Source organism: Oreochromis niloticus, linkage group LG19 (assembly GCF_001858045.2).
Source record: "Oreochromis niloticus isolate F11D_XX linkage group LG19, O_niloticus_UMD_NMBU, whole genome shotgun sequence".
In the NCBI taxonomy this organism is placed as follows: Eukaryota; Metazoa; Chordata; class Actinopteri; order Cichliformes; family Cichlidae; genus Oreochromis; species Oreochromis niloticus.
The window spans coordinates 14549936-14568797 of record NC_031983.2 but is presented as its reverse complement, the minus strand read 5'-3'; the positions used below and the strand labels follow the sequence as shown (position 1 = coordinate 14568797).

The following is an 18862-nucleotide window of genomic DNA, read 5'->3' as shown; positions in this document are numbered from 1 at the left end:
CTCCGCATGTGAGCCTTATGCTTGCACTGAGCTGAGGGGGGAGGGGCAGTAGTTACACTCGCAGTAGCACAGGAACAGAGCGGGAGGGAAAGAGAGAGAAAGAGAGCCAGGGGCAACAGCAAGAGACAACATTGTCACATTAGCACTAAGGTGCTGGCCCTGTAAAAATATTGACAGAAAAAAAAATCCATCAATTACTTACAAAAGTACAACATTACAAATAAGTAAAGTTTGCTCATACATCATGTGTAGTTCCCTGCATGTGTCTTCATTTTGTGCTCAAACTTCATTACATTATTCATGAAGTTGTTGCAAATAATATTATCGTTCTGTGTATGGACAGTGGTCAAATTGAAGCGTACGGACAGACCAAAGGGTTTTCAGTGACTAGTTCAGTGACTAGCAAAGGTTCAATTGGAGATGAGTGGACAATTCAACATCATTCTCGCATTCATGCATCATCATTGCACAGGCACTTTTGTCTGGGTGAAGAAGAGCAGGCACTCACTCGTTAGCTAGCACTTGACTACGAATGGTGACTTCAAGTACTGCTGAAACAGTAAAGTTAAATTCAATTGTGTATTTACAGCAAAATCTATTTTTTAGACAGTTGATTGAAGGAAAGAAAAGAATCATAGAGTTTGGATTCCACCGCCCAAAATTAAATATTCAGCAGTAGTCCACAGATTCTGGAAGAGTATGTACAGAGACTGTCTCAAGCACACTATATGACAAATGGATGGATAACTGGATGTGGGTGAGAAATGCCTACTTTTGCGTGACTTAAAGCACTTAACAGAAAAGTAAAAAAAGAAACTTTTAAGTTGTATTTTTATTTTTCAAAGCCTACAGTGGCTGTTCTACTGCAAGTACGCTGGTATATTTTAATTATGCTAGCCTATATAATCCACTTTAAATGCTTTGCTCTAAAACCTTACCTGACTAAGTCTAGGCCAACAGAATTGATGTGAGAGATGCACATATTACTCTAAGCTAAACTCATACAGCTATTTATTGTAGCAAGCATTTATTTTATAACCATATTTATTAATGTACATTTAAACAAGTGGGATTCTGCAGTTTTAAGGATGCAAAGAATTCCCATTGTTTAAACACCAACACAAAAACCTCAGCCTAGACGTAAGTCACTTTCCAAAATTTAGCACATTACTACATGTAGTAATGTCCACATTTTCTCCCTTTGTACCTGGATAGTACCTGCCTGCAGGTCCACAGGTCTCTGTCTCACCCTAGTAGCACCTGTCCGTCTCCTCCTCCTCAGTTCGCCTCATCATAAATTCATCATATTCTGTTATGATTTACTTTTGTTTGTGCTTGACAAGGTTTGTGCTCTTGTACATGTGTCACAAACTGCATCTCGGCAGTTTGTAGAGTTGAAATAGCTCCACACACGGCTCTGCTTACAATAACCCATTGTTGTCAACTGAGTGAGCGAGCACACGTGAGCTGTGATGCATTTATAAAGCATATTTCGCGTATCACTATGACAGGTGGGAAAAGAAGTAGTTTCTACCAATCATTTACACAATCCCAGTAATAAAGTTACTTTCCACTGTTTTCCAGTTCATGATAAACTACAATTTTATCACAAATGACTAAAACATCAACATTTTAATCTGAGAATTGGTCCTAGAACATTAATATCTTGTATTGTCAATATTTCAGTATTGATCCACACACCACTACTCAATGGCCCAGTCCATCAAACCCTCATTGCCGCCACTGTTTCCATAGTTGCTAGCCAGTCAACCAACTGCTTCTTACTCAGAGCCACCAGCTCTCTAATCTTCCTGAAGTTCTGACCCTCCAGTGTGCAAGTCTGCAATAAGGATGAGTCATTTTAAACCAGACAGGAGTTGAGTAAAGTTTCTTATGTTACAATATGAACAAGTAGTATCACAGTATCCACTCTGCTCCATTTTTTGTGAGTTTTTAGGGAAGAAGAAGCACATGGGAAAATAGCTGGGACGAATTAGACCTAATGAGACTGGGAAGCAAAATCAAATACACCGAACACAGGATGAAAGACTGTCAAAATAAAACGGGAAGTACACGACACAGAAATTGGGAAAAGCAACAGGGGGACAAAAGATGAAATACGAGGAGAGGAACGGGGAAAAGGTAAGGAAGATGAAGCACAGTGACATGACTAAGACACAGAGAGCGCTAGGGACACAACAGACTCTCACAAGTGACACAGAGGTGAGACAAAGACACAAGAGAAACCTCACAGACACACAAGGACAATTAAAATCATAGAAAGAACTAAACTCAAGACTAAACTTTAAAAACTTGAACTTAAACCGTCATAATACAAAGAGTCACAAAACACAACAACCTCAAAATGCTGGGTCAAAAGACGCATCACCCTCACAACTGGGGAACACAAAAATCTGCAGCTGCATTCCACAGGTGCTAAACATTTATGTCTAGATGATGGATTGATGAACAGAACACAGTTTCACAATTTCTGTATTTATTTTAACTCATATTCGTATTTATGAATTTAATCCATTAAACACTAATGCAGGAAAAGAGAGGTTCTTGACCCGACAAATAAAATGATGTTTAGTTACATAACACCGTTAAAAACTTTAAACTAAATTTTGGTCAAATCAGAAGGAAAAAATGAGGATAGGTTTCTTCCGGCCTCTTCAGACCAGAGGGTACGTTGCATCAGAAGCAATCCCACACTGGTTGGATTTATTCCTGCTCATCTTAATGTATCCCTTGTCTCCCCATCTGATACCCCAGCTGCAGAAAGAAACAAATTGTACAGTTTAACAACATTTAGCTGCTAAAAACATTAAGAAATGAGCGTCACATGTGAGTAAATACCTGTTCTTGATCAACCAGTAGTCATGTCCATTTTCTGTACCATAACCCACAGCCAGCACATCGTGGTTCAACACTGTCTTGCTGCAGTCGGGCTCATCATACACTCCTGCAAATACATGTCAATTAGACTGAACAAAAGAACAAATGAAGCATTTCACATTTCTTTTCCAATTTAAAAATGTTTCTCTGCACTTTACAAATATGTTTCAATGTCTGCACCTGATTGGTAGAATCTGAATGAGTTATGAGAAGCATCAATGCCAACAGATATCGGTCCGATAGTGGCCACAGCCTCCTTCAGGGCATCTTCATTACTGGGTTTCACTTCAACATAGCCAGTGCATTTGGCACCAATACCATCAGGCTTGTAACGGCATTGTTGACCCTAATACAGAGAACATATGCTAAAATGAGTTTCTACTGCTGTCACACATTTATATTAGAAAGCAGAGGGCTTTCCAAAAGCTGTTAAAAATAGATTTTGAAAGAAGTTAATAAAGTAGCTTATGCTGTGAGTTTTACAGGGCTTGGAGCTACCATATATTTTGGCAGTACTGTATAGTCCATCATGCATGGCCATTATTAACACCACTGTCTGAATGAGCTGATTTGCATTTATAATTCTGATATTTATGATATGATGATAGGTGATAAAGACCTGACTGCATATATTCAAGGTTCGTGATTTAAATCACAGAAGAAACAGGTGTGTTTGTGTTTGACATATTGCTATCTATTTACCTTAGCCTCATAAGGGTAGGATGCCTCAGTGTCAATTCCTCCATTGGCTTGGATGTACTGAAAGGCCCGCTTCACTGATCCTCCATTGCAGCCATTGTTACCAAAGCTGTGAGAGCAGTCCATTAACTGCTGCTCACTCAGAGACACCAGCTTTCCTGTCTTCCTGAAGTGCTGACCCTCCAGTACACCAGTCTGCAGTAAGGATGATTCAGCTTCAAACCAGACAACAGTTTCTGTTTCCCAAAGTTTCCCAAAGAACACAAAATTTTATGTACTCACTGTGCTGAAGGCCCAGCAGGAGCCACATATCTTCTGATCCTTGACTTCAGTGACATATCCCTTATCCCTCCAGTCAACAGTGTCGGGCAGATCAGTACCTTCAGGCAGGCGAAAGAAGGCAGAGCCACGCTGAGGCAGAGAAGCATTGAAGGAGCCAAGGAAGCTTTGGGAAATCAGCTGTTTGTACTCTTCATGTTCCTGGTAAAGAGGGAAGAAATTCATGGGGGTTTTATCAAACGAAGTTGTTGTTTGTTTGTTTTTTGGTATCCTCACACGCTAATTGCATCTAAAAATACAGATAACAACTGAATTGGTGAAGGGTAAAATCTGAATGATCTGGTTTTTTGTACACATACCATGTCAGCAAAGTGTGTCATCCCAAGGTGGTAGGATTTCAAACCCTGGTCTGCCAAGATGTTGTGCATTAGCACATGTTTGCGGTTGTTGAGCCAGATCTGCTTCCGGTGAGCCTCCTCTGACTCAGACTCATATGACTTTTCTGCAAGTTGGAAAAGGAAATTATGAAAAACAGAACAAAGAAAAATCCATTATAATTTGTTTTGATTCGCTAACATATTTCCTTTGATTTGAAGCTTATAAACTTTTACACAACTTAACATGAGGATGAGGCAAGTTTGAGACTTGGACAGTGTCTTAAAGAACACAAAAAATGATCAGAAGCTTCTGAAAAAACGCAAAAACAAAAGAGGAGAGAAAGAGTCTGCTGTCTCACCAAACTTGAGTTTCCAGGCGCGAAACTCAAGATCTTCCAGAGAGATGATGGCACAGCTGGATACAGCCAGAACAGCAGAAACAACAAGCAGCAACTTCATCTTGACTGAATACAAAGAAACAGATCCTTTGTGACTTATAGGAAACCACATCAGTTTTAAAATGCTTTCTGTCATAATGTTGGATGTCACTTTCATAGTACGACAGTATCATCTCTCTCTCCAATTCTTTTTCAAATTGATAATTCTTTGTTTTTCTTTGTTTTTTTTTCATCAGCACATTACTGAAAAGTGTATTTACACACTCACCTATGTGTCTAATTACGTGCTGTAGCTACTTACCTGTCTCAGTGTCCGTGGTTGATATAGGTCTGCGTCAGAGAGAACGTCTTATATAGCAGACTACTAGTATGACTGCAGTATTCCAGTCAGGTCAGGACAGGAGTAAAGTAAAGAAAGCGAAAGAATGTTATGTACTGAAATAGAAAAAGGTGGAGGTGTCAGGGTCCCTCAGTCCTCCTTGGCTTCTCCCCTATGATTGGGTCTTCTGTCTGTCTTTTCCCATTTTCTCCTCTGTCTGTGTTCGTTTGTGTGTTTGGAAACTAAATCCAGGATATCACTTACAAAACAAAACCCAGCTCACTCACTCTGTTGGATAACCCCACCAAAGCTATCAGTTTCTATGATTTGAAGCCCCCATCACCCTGTTGGTCTGTGGCACCCTTGGTTACAAACCCACAATCCGCACATCAACTGAGAAAAAAAAAACTGAGTCTGGATGGAGGCTGTCTTGCCATAAGAACTGTTTAAAATCCACTCTCCCTTAAGATTCTACACCCGCTGAGCCAATCCGACCTGAGTTTTCAGATGGGTTTGGTTCAGGGTTCCAAACTGTTTATCATGATTTGGCTGAAGTTTTCAGAAAGGATCTCATTCTGTTTCTTCCTCCACATCTGTCTGTCACTTGATGAGGATTAGGTAGGGTGGTGAGTGGAAGACAGCCTTCAATACCCATCACAGACACTTCAAATACCTGGTAATGCCCTGGACTAACTAACACACCCACTGTTTTTCAGGCCCTAGTTAATGACGTTGTCTGGCATTTCATAAATCGTTTCATGTTTGTCTACCTGGATGACATCTTATTTTTCTCACGATCTCTCTCAGAACATAAAATCACTTAAGGTTAGTCCTGTAGCAGCTGCCCAAGAAGCTGTTTATAAAAGGCAAATTTCATGTTGAAAATGTATCTTTGCCGGGCTACAGGAAAGATAAATTGCTGGGCAACCAAAGGGGCATCTCAAACCAGGCCCAGCAAAGGTGCAAGCAGTCATGGACTGGCCAGTGCCTGAGAACTGCAAATGTTGCAACGTTTCCTTGGTTTTCCTAACTTTACTGGGACTTTAGTAAAGTTGCCATGCCTCTAACCCAACTTTCCAAATCACAGTTCCAGTGGACCCCAGCAGCTCAGTCCTCCTTTGACTTCCTCAAACAACACTTCACTTCTGCTCCCATCCTTTCTCAACCAAACCTCTCACAACAGTGGATGTGGATGCATTAGATTCTGGAGTGGGAGCCGTCTTGTCTCAACATAAAGAAGGTCAAATGCATCCCTGTGGCTTTTTCTTTTGATGTCTATTCCCTGCAGGGCAAAATTATGATGTTAGATCTGGAGCTGAAACTCTTGCATACCTCGAAACGGCAAAAATACTCGACACTTGACACACAAAGTGGGCTTTGTTTTTTACCCTCTTTAATTTTGCCACAACGTACAGGCCAAGCTCTTTAAACAAGCTAGTCCACTGTGTAAACCTGAATTCTGTGTTGCAGCCAAACTCTATGATGTGTAGAGACCAGTTTTCCTTTTTTTTAAACTGGTATCTATTTGCTGATTTGGTAATCATTTAAAAAAATGTAGTATTGTAGTGTCAAATTTATTATTCTTTTTTATTAAATTAATATGTTAAAATACAGATTACACATGTTGACTAGATGGTGGAAACTGGATTGGCAGTCTGTCTATACTGGATTGCTCAACAGACCATAGTTTCTAATGCTAAAAACCACTTCATGGGTAATAAGCTACACACTACCAACACAACGTAACAAACACAATTACAGTTTTAGCTCTTAGTATAAAGCATTCTATTTATTTATTTAACATGCATTTGACGTCTTTATGACGTTATTCCATTAAGCACCAATGCAGGAAAAGAGTGCTTCTTGACACCATAAATCAAATGATGTTTGGTTACATAACTTGGTTAAAAACATTCATATACATTTTGGTCAAAGCAGAAGGAAGAAATGGTGATGAGTTTCTTCTCATATCTTCAGACCAAAGATATTGGAATTGCTTTGGAATTAGCAATTCCACACTGGTTGGTTGTTCCTGCTCATCTTAATGTTTCCTTTCTCTCCCCATTCAAGGCCCCAACTGCAGACTTTGTTTGATAAATGAGAAACTCTGGAAAATATGTTCTTACTCCAGGAGGTATCTCAAAAACTAAGAAACTTTTATACCACATAAATTATATTTTTTTCATCTCTGTTCACAAGTTTCTGGATTTCTTTTTTGTAAGACTAAGGCTGAACTTTATTTTTGCATTTCTGGAAAAGTTCACATTCTCTGTGTCTCAGTGTCAGTTAGCACTATTTCTTCAATCAATACTGTTGGTTAGATCAGTGCCTTCAGGCAGGCAAAGAAAGGTGGAGCCACAGCGAGGCAGAGAAGCATTGAAGGAGCCATGCAGCCCTGGGAAACCAGTTGTTTGCACTCTTCATGTTTCTGGTATATAGGGAAAAATTATGGGGATTTTATCCAAAAGTTTTCTGTTTGTTTTTTGTATCCTTAGTAGGACTTCAAACCCTGGTCTGCCAAGATGTTGTGCTCTAGTGCAAGCTTGCAGTTGTTGAGCCAGACTTGTTTCCGGTGAACCTCTGACTTAGATCAGAGTTATATGACTTTTCTACCAATTGGAAAAGGGAATTATGAGAAAAAACAGAAAAAATAAATTAATCATTATTTTTTTTAATCTGCTAACATGTTTCCTTTGATTTGAGTCTTATAAACTTTTACACAAGTAAACACATGGGTGAGCATTTCTTTGTTTGAGTTTGAGGCTTGGACAGCATCTTTAAGAACATAAAACTTGATCAGAAGCTTCTGACAAAAATTGAAAATAAAAGAGAAGAAAAAGAGTCTGCTGTCTCACCAAACTTGAGTTTCCAAGCGTGAAGCTCCATATCTTTCAGAGAGATGCTGGCACAGCAGGTTACAGCAGAACAGCAGAAAAAACAAGCAGCAACTTCATATTGACTGAAAAGAAGCAGAAAAAAACAGAGGCATAGCCAGCTTCTCTGCACTTTCATGGCAGGATTTGACAATATTCAAAAGAGGTAGTCACCGAATGTTTGGCCTTTCCACCTCCCACAGGAGGCTAGATGGTCAGGTGCAGAAAAGTTCATGACAGTCAGTCAGACAGATAATTTTCTTTGGTCTCAAGTAATTTTTGCAATATTTATTTATTTAGTATTTAAAATCAAATCTGCATTATGTCTGGGACAACACTGGATACATTTACACATGGAGAGATATTTCACTACCAGGCCATGAGCTAACCATTACATGTGTTTACAGAGATTCAACTTTAATATTTATCATTAAATATGAGCAAAAGTTCATGAGCAGGTCTATTATTAAGTGTAATGATAGAAACTGATGATTATGTATTTCTGTATTTTTATAAATTACATAAAATTGGTATGGATAAAGTATGAAAGGATAAAACAAAAATGATTTTTCATAAACTCTGATTTTATTTTGTGATGTACACTTGTTATTTATAGTGTGGTTTCAAAACACAATATGAATGCTGAAGCTCTACTCTGAGCAGTGGTCAGGGTCCAGGGTTTGAGTGATGAGCTCTGTCCACTCAGACTGGCTTCATAGGTCACTGAGCCCGCCTTCCTCCACTGGTCTGCAGAGAGGCTCAGGGTGCTGCTCCAGCTATAGCAGCCATCTGTCCCTAAGACCTCCAGACTGGTTGAAACCCCTGAGGATGTGTTGATACTCCTGTCAGGAGACAGACACACGCTCTACTTTTAATATTAGGTTTAAACATTCATTTTTTTAAAAATAATATAGTTATGGCTCGATCAGGTGACCCTGAATCCTCCCTTAGTTATGCTGCAATAGACATAGGCTGCTGGGGCACTCCCATGATGCATTGAGTTTTTCCTTTTCAGTCATCTTTTTCACTCACTATGTGTTAATAGACCTCTCTGCATTGAATCGTACTTGTTATTAATCTGTCTCTCTTCCACAGCATGCCTTTATCCTGTTTTCCTTCTCTCACCCCAACCAGTCATGACAGATGACCGCCCCTCCCTGAGCCTGGTTCTGCCGAAGGTTTCTTCCTGTTAAAAGGGAGTTTTTCCTTCCCACTATCGCCAAAGTGCTTGCTCATAGGGGGTCATGTGATTGGTGGGTTTTCCTCTGTATGTATTATTGTAGGGTCTACCTTACAGTATAAAGAACCTTGAGGCGACTGTTTCCAATTGAATTGGACTGAATTGATTTGAATGACTTTTGATGACCATGGTACCTGTTGAGGATTATAGTTCTCATTAATTCTCATTAATTGTGTAAATGCTCAGAAAATAAAACAAGATTCGCACATTAATGCACTTTCAAACGCTTTTAAAAGTACCCATCTTTCTTCAGGTGTGGCATCCTCTGCCGTTCAGTGAAGTATTGCTAGCTAAACAGAGCGCTCAAAATCCAAACATGGCTGCAGTTTTCCATCTTGGCATCAAGCGCCAGATTGACCTCCTGATGAATAAAGTCACTGGAAGTCTGTGCAAGCTTCAGCAGTAGAGTTTGGCCTGCTTGAAAATATTCAGTGTTGAAAATTATCTATACAGATTGCATGTATATAAATAATATTTTTTGTTATTACAAAAATACAAGAAATATCAAAATTAAAGGTAGCTTATTATCGGGTATTATGATTAATGCACACTGAATTTCATAAGTATAGAAGACCTCCTGTGATGTTTGTTATTTTTCAAGAAAAGTCATAATCATTGTGTTATAAACCTGTTCTAACTATCATTTGCTTTATTTGGGTTTTCTTTAGCTTAAAAAAGTGTTTGGTTAGAGTATCTATCAAGTTTTGAGGTCACCAAATAATTTATTCTGTTTGTCTCCATCAGCTGAAGAAACTGGAAAAATGTGATGTTTGTCACACACATTTTAAGCTAGCTAAATGCTGAAAGATGTTGTTACCTTAAAATAATTCTTATTTTTATAATGGAGTGGAGATCAGTATGTATGTATCAATAATAACCATACAAATTCTGTAAGTAATGCGATATCAAACGTCTTAACAAACTAAACCTGGACAACATTGGCTTTATTCATTAGGGAACACAAAAGTCTCCAGAAGACTAGAAACACATCCCATGGGTGCTGAACATTTCTGCCTGGATGATGGATTGATCAACAGACCACAGTTTTACAGTTTATTTATTTATTTTTACATGTATTTGCCTTATTTATACATTTATTCCATTAAACACCTTTGCAGGAAAAGAGAGCTTCTTAACACCACAAATATAATTATGTTTAGTTACAAAACTCGCTTAAAAAGACTGAAAGAAATTGTGGCCAAACCAGATTTTCTGTAAAATCAGAAGGAAAAACTGAGGACGGGTTTCTTCCAACCTCTTCAGACTAGAGGGTAGCTTGCTTCAGAAGCAATCCCACACTGGTTGGATTTGTTCCTGCTCATCTTAATGTATCCCTTGTCTCCCCATCTGAGACCCCAGCTGCAGAAAAAAAGAAACACAGTTTAACAACATTTAGCAGTTAAAAGTCAATAGTGTTCACACTAACAGTCCAAAAGCATGTAGAAAAATAATGATCTGCATAAATAAGATGCCTTTACATATTTTTGTATCAGTACTCAGTGAATGTTAGAAGTAGTGAAGTGCATGAATTAAAATACGAGCATCACATTGGAGTAAATACCTGTTCTTGATCAGCCAGTAGTCATGTCCATTTTCTGTACCATAACCCACAGCCAGCGCACCATGGTCCAACACTGTCTTGCTGCAGTCGGGGTCATCATACACTCCTGCAAATACATGTCAATTAAACTGAACAAAAGAACAAATGAAGCATTTCACATTTCTTTTCCAATTTAAAAATGTTTCTCTGCACTTTGCAAATATTTTTTCAATATCTGCACCTGATTGGTAGAATTGGAATGAATGACGAGAAGCATCAATGCCAACAGATATCGGTCCGAGAGTGGCCACAGCTTTCTTCAGGGTTTCTTCATTACTGGGTTTGACATGAACATAGCCAGTGCATTTGGCACCAATACCATCAGGCTTGTAACGGCATCGCTGACCCTAATACAGAGAACATATGCTATTATAAGTTTCTACTGCTGTCACACATTTATATTAGCAAACAGAGAGTTTACCAAAATACTGTGATGTTAAAAATAGATTTTGAAATTAGTTAATAAAGTAGCTTATGCTGTGAGTTTTACAGGGCTTGGAGCTACCATATGTTTTAGCAGTACTGTACAGCTTATCATGCATGGCCATCATTAACACCACTGTCTGAATGAGCTGATTTGCATTTATAATTCTGATATTTACGATATGATGATAGTCAGGTGGTAAGGACCTGACTGCATATATTCAAGGTTGGTGATTCACAGAAGAAACAGGTGTTTGACATATTGCTATCTATTTACCTTAGCCTTATAAGGGTAGGATGTCTCAGTGTCAATTCCTCCATTGGCTTGGATGTACTGAAGGGCCCGCTTCACTGATCCTCCATTGCAGCCATTGTTGCCAAAGCTGTGAGAGCAGTCCATTAATTGCTGCTCACTCAGAGATACCAGCTTCCCTGTCTTCCTGAAGTGCTGACCCTCCAGTACACCAGTCTGGAGTAAAGACGATTCAATTTCAAACCAGACAACAGTTTTTGTTTCCCAAAGTTTCTCAAAGAACACAAAATTTTATGTACTCACTGTACTGAAGGCCCAGCAGGAGCCACACTGCTTCTGATCCTTGACTTCAGTGACATATCCCTTATCCCTCCAGTCAACAGTGTCGGGCAGAGCAGTACCTTCAGGCAGGCCAAGGAAGGCAGAGCCACGCTCAGGCAGAGAAGCATTGAAGGTGTGAAGGCAACCCTGGGAAACCAGCTGTTTGTACTCTTCATTGTCCTGGTAAAAAGCAGCAAAGTTCATGGGTTTTTATGCAAAAAGTTTTGGGGGGTTTTGTATCATCACACGCTAATTATATTGAAAAATATTGATGACAACTCAAATGGTGAATTGGTAAAATTTAAATGATATGTCTTTTTCTGCACATACCATATCAGCGAAGTGTGTCATCCCAAGGCGGTAGGACTTCAAACCCTGGTCTGCCAAGATGTTGTGCATTAGCACAAATTTGCGGTTGTTGAGCCAAACCTGCTTCCGGTGAGCCTCATCTGACTCAGAGTCATATGATTTTTCTACCAATTGAAAAAGGAAATTATGGGGAAAAAAGAACAAAAGAAAGTTAATCATTTTGTATTTTAAACCTGCTAACATATTTCCTTTATTTCCAGTTTTATAATCTTTAGCACAAGTAAAAATGCAGGTGAGCTCATCTTTCTTTTTAAATTTTAGGCTTGCACAGTATCTTAAACAACATAAAACATGATCAGAAGCTTCTGACAAAAAGAAAAAATGAAAGAGGAGAGAAAGAGTCTGCTGTCTCACCAAATTTCAGTTTCCAAGCGTGAAACTCCAGATCTTCCAGAGAGATGCTGGCACAGCTGGCTACAGCCAGAACAGCAGAAACAACAAGCAGCAACTTCATCTTGACTGAATACAAACAGAAAAGAAAGAAATCCTTTGTGACTTACAGGAAACTTATGTTTCTGATGAAAACTGTTTTTTAATTCTTTCTTGGTTATACATGATTTAAAATGCTTTTGGTCATTATATTAGATGTCACTTTCATTTGACAATATCCTCTTTGTCCCATTTTATTTGTGAGTTTCTATGTTACCTCCTCCTGAAATTCTTTCTGAAATTAATAATTTTTTTGTTTTGTTTTTTTTCATCATAATTACTGAAAAGTGTATTTACACTTTTACAACTAAACTACATGTTTAGTTATCTGTGCTGTGGTTACTTACCTGTCTCAGTGTCCGTACCTGTTGTGAAGAGTGTAGCACAATCACCTGTGGTTGATATAGGTCTGCGTCAGAGAGGAGTTCTTATATAGTGGGCTACTAGCATGACTGCAGCATTCCAGGTCAGCACAGGTGTTTGTAAAGAAAGTGAAAGAACGTGAAGCAGTGGAACAGAAAAAGGTGGAGCTGTACATTAACAGTCTGTTACAGTCTCAGTCTACATTAACTCAGGCATCCAGGACTGTAGGTTAAAATGAAGGCAACAACTTTTTGGTTCACAAACCAAACAAAAGAACCAAACATAAAGCAAAAAGAAATGCAATTGCCTTCATTTCAAGAGTTTACAGAAGATCACATGACATCACTCACTTAAGGAAACATTTTATTTATGCTCACTCAGCAATAACAAGGAGCACAATAGTCATGAATCATTTGATTAAATTTCAGTGTTTATTTGGGGGGTTGAGGGCTTGGCCAGCTTTTCTGTAATTTGTTACAGATATTGACAAGTTTCAAAAGAGGTTGTCAAAGAATTTTTGGCTTTTCTCACCATTGTTCACTGGAAGTTAGATGATAAGGTGGAGGAACCTTCATGACAGTCAGCATTCTTTATTCTTCTTTGCTCTCAAGTAGTTTTTGCAAATCTCAGTCCCAGACTCTAAAGTATTATTTAGTATTTGAGGAGAAGATCAAGTTTAGACTGTCAAGTTTATTTGCAAGCCAGAGGCCATAGAAACAACTATGATCTAAGACCCCATGTCAGACTTTGTGAAAAACAAGAACGATTTATTTTGAATTATTTAGCCAGCTGAAAGTATTTTATGTCAGACAAAATATAAATGACATCTGACATATTGCCACAGGAAATGAGGTTGAAATGTGCTCTGTCTCATGTTATCAAAAAACCTCATCCAACTAGATGTGTCTGAAAAACTACGAGTAAAATAAAGCAAGTTACTCATAACATTAAAACCCCTTTCACATATTTTGAGGAGATTAAAATTTATTGCCAAATACAAGGGGGTGGGAAGTTAATCTAGTTCATTAAACAACCTGCAACCTCAAATACTTCAAGGACCTCCTTAATCCCACTGACATGTCTTCTGCGGAGGAAGCAGAGTCAGGGGACGAGGGGGACGACTCATCTATCTCTGGGGGTGAGGTCACTGAGGTAGTTAAACAATTCCTTGGTGGCAGAGCCCCTGGGGTGGATGAGGTTTGGCCTGGGTTCCTGAACGCTCTGGATGTTGTAGGGCTGTCTTGATTGACATGCCTTAACAATGCTGCGTGGAGATTAGGGACAGTACCTCTGGATTGGCAGACCAGGGTGGTGGTTCCCATCTTTAAGAAAGGGGACCAGAGGGTGTGTTCCAACTACAGGGGGATCACACTCCTCAGCCTCCCTGGGAAAGTCTATGCCAGTGTGCTGAAAATGAGAGTCTGTCTGTTAGCAAAACAATACAGTTTTCGTCCTGGTCATGGAACACCAAACCAGTTCTTTATCCTCTCGAGGATACTTCAAGGAGCATGGGAGTTTGCCCAACCAGTCTACATGTGCTTTGTGGACTTGGAGAAGGCATTCGACCATGTCCCTCAGAGTGTCCTGTGGGAGGTGCTTCAGGAGTATGGGGTGTCTTGCCCATTGCTATTTGATCCTTATAAAACCGTTGCAGGAGCTTGGTCTGCATAGCCAGCAATAAGTCACACTTGTTTGCAGTGCATGATGGAGTCTGTGAGGGCTGCCCTTTGTCACTGATTCTATTTGTAATTTTTATGGATTGAATTTCTAGGCGTAGCCAAGTGGCGGAAGGCTTTCACTTGGGTGGTCTCAGAATCTCATCTCTGCTTTTTGCAGATGATGTGGATCTGTTGGCTTCAACAGGTGATGGCCTCCAGCTCGCACTGGAACAGTTCACAGAGTGTGAAGAGGTGGGGATAAGAATCAGCACCTCCAAATCTGAGGCCATGGTCCTTGGCTGGAAAAGGGTGGAGTGCCCACTCTGGGTCACGGATGCGTTTCTGTTCTAAGTGGAGGAGTTTAAGTATTTTGGGGTCTTGTTCCTGACTGACAGTAGAAGGGAGCAGGAGATTGACAGACATATTGGTGCTGTGGCTGCAGTGATGCGGACGCTGCACCGGTCTGTTGTGGTGAAGAGACAGCCGAGTGTAAAAGAAAAGCTTTTTTTACCAGTAAATTTACCTCCCTGCCCTCACCTATGGTCACAAGCTGTGGATAGTCACCGAAAGAATGAAATCATGGATACAAGCGGCAGAAATGGGCTTCCTCCGAAGGGTGGCTGGCTACTCCCTTAGAGATAGTGGAGTTTGGCCATCCGGGAGGGCCTCAGAGCAGAGCCACTGCTCCTTCACATTGAAAGAACCCAGTTAAGGTGGTTTGGACATCTGATAAGGATGCCTCCAGGCCACCTCCTGGGTGAGGTGTTCCGGGCATGTCCCACAGGCAGGAGGCCATGGGGGAGACCCTGGACACACTGGAGGAATTATAAGTCTCGGCTGGACTAGGAATGCCATGGTGATCCCCCGGACAAGGTAGAGGAGAGAGAGAAGGATAAAGATAGAGGATAAAAGTAGAGAATAAAGTTGTTTATTTCACAAGTCAAACACTTACTTTGACCTTAAAATTGTTTTGTGAGCAAAGTTCTTTCCCCAGGTGCATGACCAGTCGTTCTTTCCCCTCACCCCTAACTGGTTGAGGCAGACTGACATCACTCCTTGAACCAGGTTCTGCTGGTAGTTTCTTCCCATTAACAAGGAGGCCTTAAGGTGACCAAATGGCTTGACTCAAGAAGCCAAACACCCAATAATCCCATAGTGCCACCTATAGGTAAACCTGAGAGACCAGATCAAATCCTTTCTCTAAGTCCACAAAACGCACGTAGACTGGGTGGGCAAACTCCTAAACTCAAAAAGCTGATTCAGCGTTCTGTGACCAGGAACCACATTGTTCCTCTTTAATCTGAGGTTCAACTAACAGGTGAAATCTCCCAACATTAACCTTCCCATGGAGGCTGAGGAGAGTGATGGAGAGATAGATGTAGCACATCCTCAGGAACCACTGCTTCCCACTTAGAAGCATGCCAAGCCAACTCTACAACATCCTAAGCCTTTAGGAATTCTTTCCCCTACTCATTCGCCTAACAATTTTCCAGAGTCGCTTTGAGACTATCGCTCGAGTCACGTTCCACTTGGCAGCTGCCTCCATTCAGACTCAGTTTATCCATTCTCCCTCAGAATGCTGTTGAAGTTTTGCTGGGGGTAGGAGTTGAAGATTTATCAGACAAGGGTTTCTTCCAGACACTCCCAGGGCACCCAAAAGGTCCAGCATCCTCCCACGCCATCTGATCCAGCTCATAACCAAGTAACGATTAGTTGGCAGCACACCACCTCTCTTCTCCCGAGTGTCCAGAACATAAGGCGTATCTGATAATATAATTACAAAGCTGATCAACCTGTGGTTGTCTTGGTGTCACTTGTGGGCATCTGAATGTGGTGTTTGTTATGGAAAACTGTCATTTGCACTGAAATCTAATAAACAGACAACCATTCGGGTTCACATCAGGTAGGCTGATCCATAACCATAGAAGGGCCTACCTTTAATGGCTTGTTTTAATAAAGTAGGAGTATCATTATGGTATTTTATAATGCTATTTCCTCAGGCAGAATAACATTTCTCAAAATGCATAGCTAACCTCACCTGGTCCAACAATAACGGATAGAGTTACTCAGTGAGAGTTGTTAAGCTTTGAACTGAAAGTGGAATAACTCTTAGTTGACATTAATATGAGCTTGTGTCACATCATTTGGAGAGGGTGCTGCTGCTGCTTCGCTCTTTCTGGTTTTTTTCCTGAAGGATGCAAACAAAAAAAAACTAATTTCACAGTTGCCAGGGCTTCTCTTAGGTGGTGACTTCCACTTTCCCCACTACAACCACTGATAACAAATGTGAGAAACAGCTTCTTCTCTGAAACCGTCAGACTTAAACTCTGCCAAACTTTTTCTCGAACAAACACAGACATACCAGGGACTCACTATGTGCAATAACAATTTCCTGATAATATACCCTTGTTGTGTGCAATAAAGATCAATATCAGTACACAGGTTTTTGCACACCAACAACCATTGCACTTCAAATTGTTCATGTGTTATTTATATCTTTTTTCCTTTTCTCTTTTTTTGGGGGGGGGGTATGGTTACGTAGGGATATGTCTTCTCTTGTGTTGCGTTTTGTTTTGATTTTTAAATTCTTATTTTATTTTATTTATGATTTAGTTCTTAATAGGTTGATAATATATATTATAATTATTATAATCTAGTATAATATATAATAATAATTTTACCTATAAAGTAAATTAAGCAATTACAAGAACGTTTTCCATTTCCAGTTTATGAAATGTCACTTTTCAGTTATAAGATTAGATTATTTAAAAAAAAACAAAAACAAATTTTTTCTAATCAAATCTCCATCTCTGAAAGTGTCACAGAGTAACATTTCTTTTTGCGCTTTGAAAAATAAAGCAAAAACCTCTAGCGCCATCTTGTGACGCCCCCTTGTATTGCCTTTAGGATTGCACTATAAACTGCAGAATGTGACCATTTTGTTACTTGTTTCTATGCTATTTCACCACAGTGGCAAGTTCGCATTATTTAGCTATAACTGAGCCAAGCCAAATCTTCATGCTGCTTACAACTGCACGTGTCTTCTCTCTTTTCCATTTTTTTCTAGGATAATTCAGTGCTCTCTCTCTAACTTTGATGCATTTTCTCTCCCCGACTTATTCTCTGGTGAATATTTGAATTTCATCACTTTTAAACATGTAGATAAATCTCTTTACCATCAGAGTTTTATATGACAGGAAGCAGGATTGTTCAACAGGAGAAGTGCGGCTGCTTTATGACAAACTATTCCACCGTGTAAAAATGATTTGTGTGTGCAGCTGAACTGTATGGTGTGCAGACCACAAACTATTATCTACCATCAGATCCTGATGGTCACTGTTTTTTGTTTTGTTTGGGGGGGTTGTTTTGTTGTTTTTCGTTTTGTTTTTGTTTGTTTGTGTTTCCCATGACAAGACAACCCTTCTAACATGCACTGACCTGTCCAGGATTTTTTATCTAAATTTTGAAAAACACAAAATCGTTCCACTTTACTTTGTTTTAAAGGCTTTTTTACAATTTGAAAAACATAAATTCTGCAAACGGTCATAACATTATTGGGTACTGTTATGTGCGTAACAGTTATAACACGCTTTCCGGGCGTGTTCTCAGAGCGTGTTCTGGGGAGCTTGCAGGAGTCCTGACAGACATATTCAACCTGTCCTTGGCCCACGCTGTGGTACCGGCCTGCTTCAAATCCACCTCCATCGTCCCGATACCCAAAAACTCCAACCCATCTAGCCTCAATGACTACCGCCCAGTAGCACTCACCCCCATCATCACTAAGTGCTTAGAGCAGCTGGTCCTAGCACACTTCAAATCCTGTCTCCCCCCCACCCTGGACCCCCACCAATTCGCATACCGCCAGAACAGGAGCACAGAGGATGCACTCTGTCCTCTCACAACTGGACAACAACAACACCTACGCCAGAATGCTGTTTATAGACTTCAGTTCAGCATTCAATACAATCCACCCCTCACAACTCATCAGGAAACTGACAGACCTGGGTATCAGTTCCCTCATCTGCAAATGGTTACTGGACTTCCTGACCAACCGCCCTCAACATGTCCGGCTGGATAACCGCTGCTCATCTACAATCACAATGAACACCGGTGTACCACAAGGCTGTGTGATGAGCCCTTTCCTCTACTCCCTCTTCACCCATGACTGCAGACCTGCTGATGGTTCCAACACCATCATTAAGTTTGCAGATGACACCACGGTGATTGGCCTCATCAGTGACAACGATGAGGCCGCCTACAGGGAGGAGGTGGATCGTCTGGCTGAGTGGTGCAACAGAAACAACCTGCTGCTTAACACTGAGAAGACCAAGGAGCTCATCATGGACTACAGGAGGAATGCTGA

General features: G+C 40.2%; 2 protein-coding genes across 3 annotated transcripts in view; both read right to left on the bottom strand.

Annotated features, from left to right (window-relative positions):
- Positions 1-2537: 2537 nt before the first annotated feature.
- On the bottom strand, positions 2538-4963 carry LOC100691024 (cathepsin L1). The gene is made up of 8 exons (XM_019348884.2): positions 4953-4963; positions 4613-4717; positions 4236-4378; positions 3880-4077; positions 3601-3792; positions 3079-3244; positions 2860-2965; positions 2538-2775 (listed from the first exon to the last, which is right to left on the bottom strand). The coding sequence occupies exons 2-8, from the start codon at positions 4710-4712 to the stop codon at positions 2676-2678; spliced, it is 1005 nt and encodes a 334-aa protein (XP_019204429.1). The 5' UTR covers positions 4713-4717; positions 4953-4963; the 3' UTR covers positions 2538-2675.
- A 5160-nt stretch (positions 4964-10123) lies between these two features.
- Positions 10124-18862, bottom strand: part of LOC100705351 (cathepsin L1) — a 13757-nt gene continuing 5018 nt past the window's right edge. The window contains exons 1-9 of one of the 2 annotated variants that reach the window (XM_025900750.1): positions 13373-17032; positions 12826-12930; positions 12404-12508; positions 12011-12153; positions 11663-11860; positions 11384-11575; positions 10865-11030; positions 10645-10750; positions 10124-10442 (exon numbers count right to left, since the gene is read on the bottom strand). In XM_025900750.1, the coding sequence (XP_025756535.1) occupies positions 10343-10442; positions 10645-10750; positions 10865-11030; positions 11384-11575; positions 11663-11860; positions 12011-12153; positions 12404-12503 (1005 nt within the window). In that variant the 5' untranslated portion in view covers positions 12504-12508; positions 12826-12930; positions 13373-17032 and the 3' untranslated portion in view covers positions 10124-10342. Of the gene's footprint in view, positions 10443-10644; positions 10751-10864; positions 11031-11383; positions 11576-11662; positions 11861-12010; positions 12154-12403; positions 12509-12825; positions 12931-13372; positions 17033-18862 lie in introns of those variants that run through there. The other variant, XM_025900749.1, reaches the window with a different exon arrangement.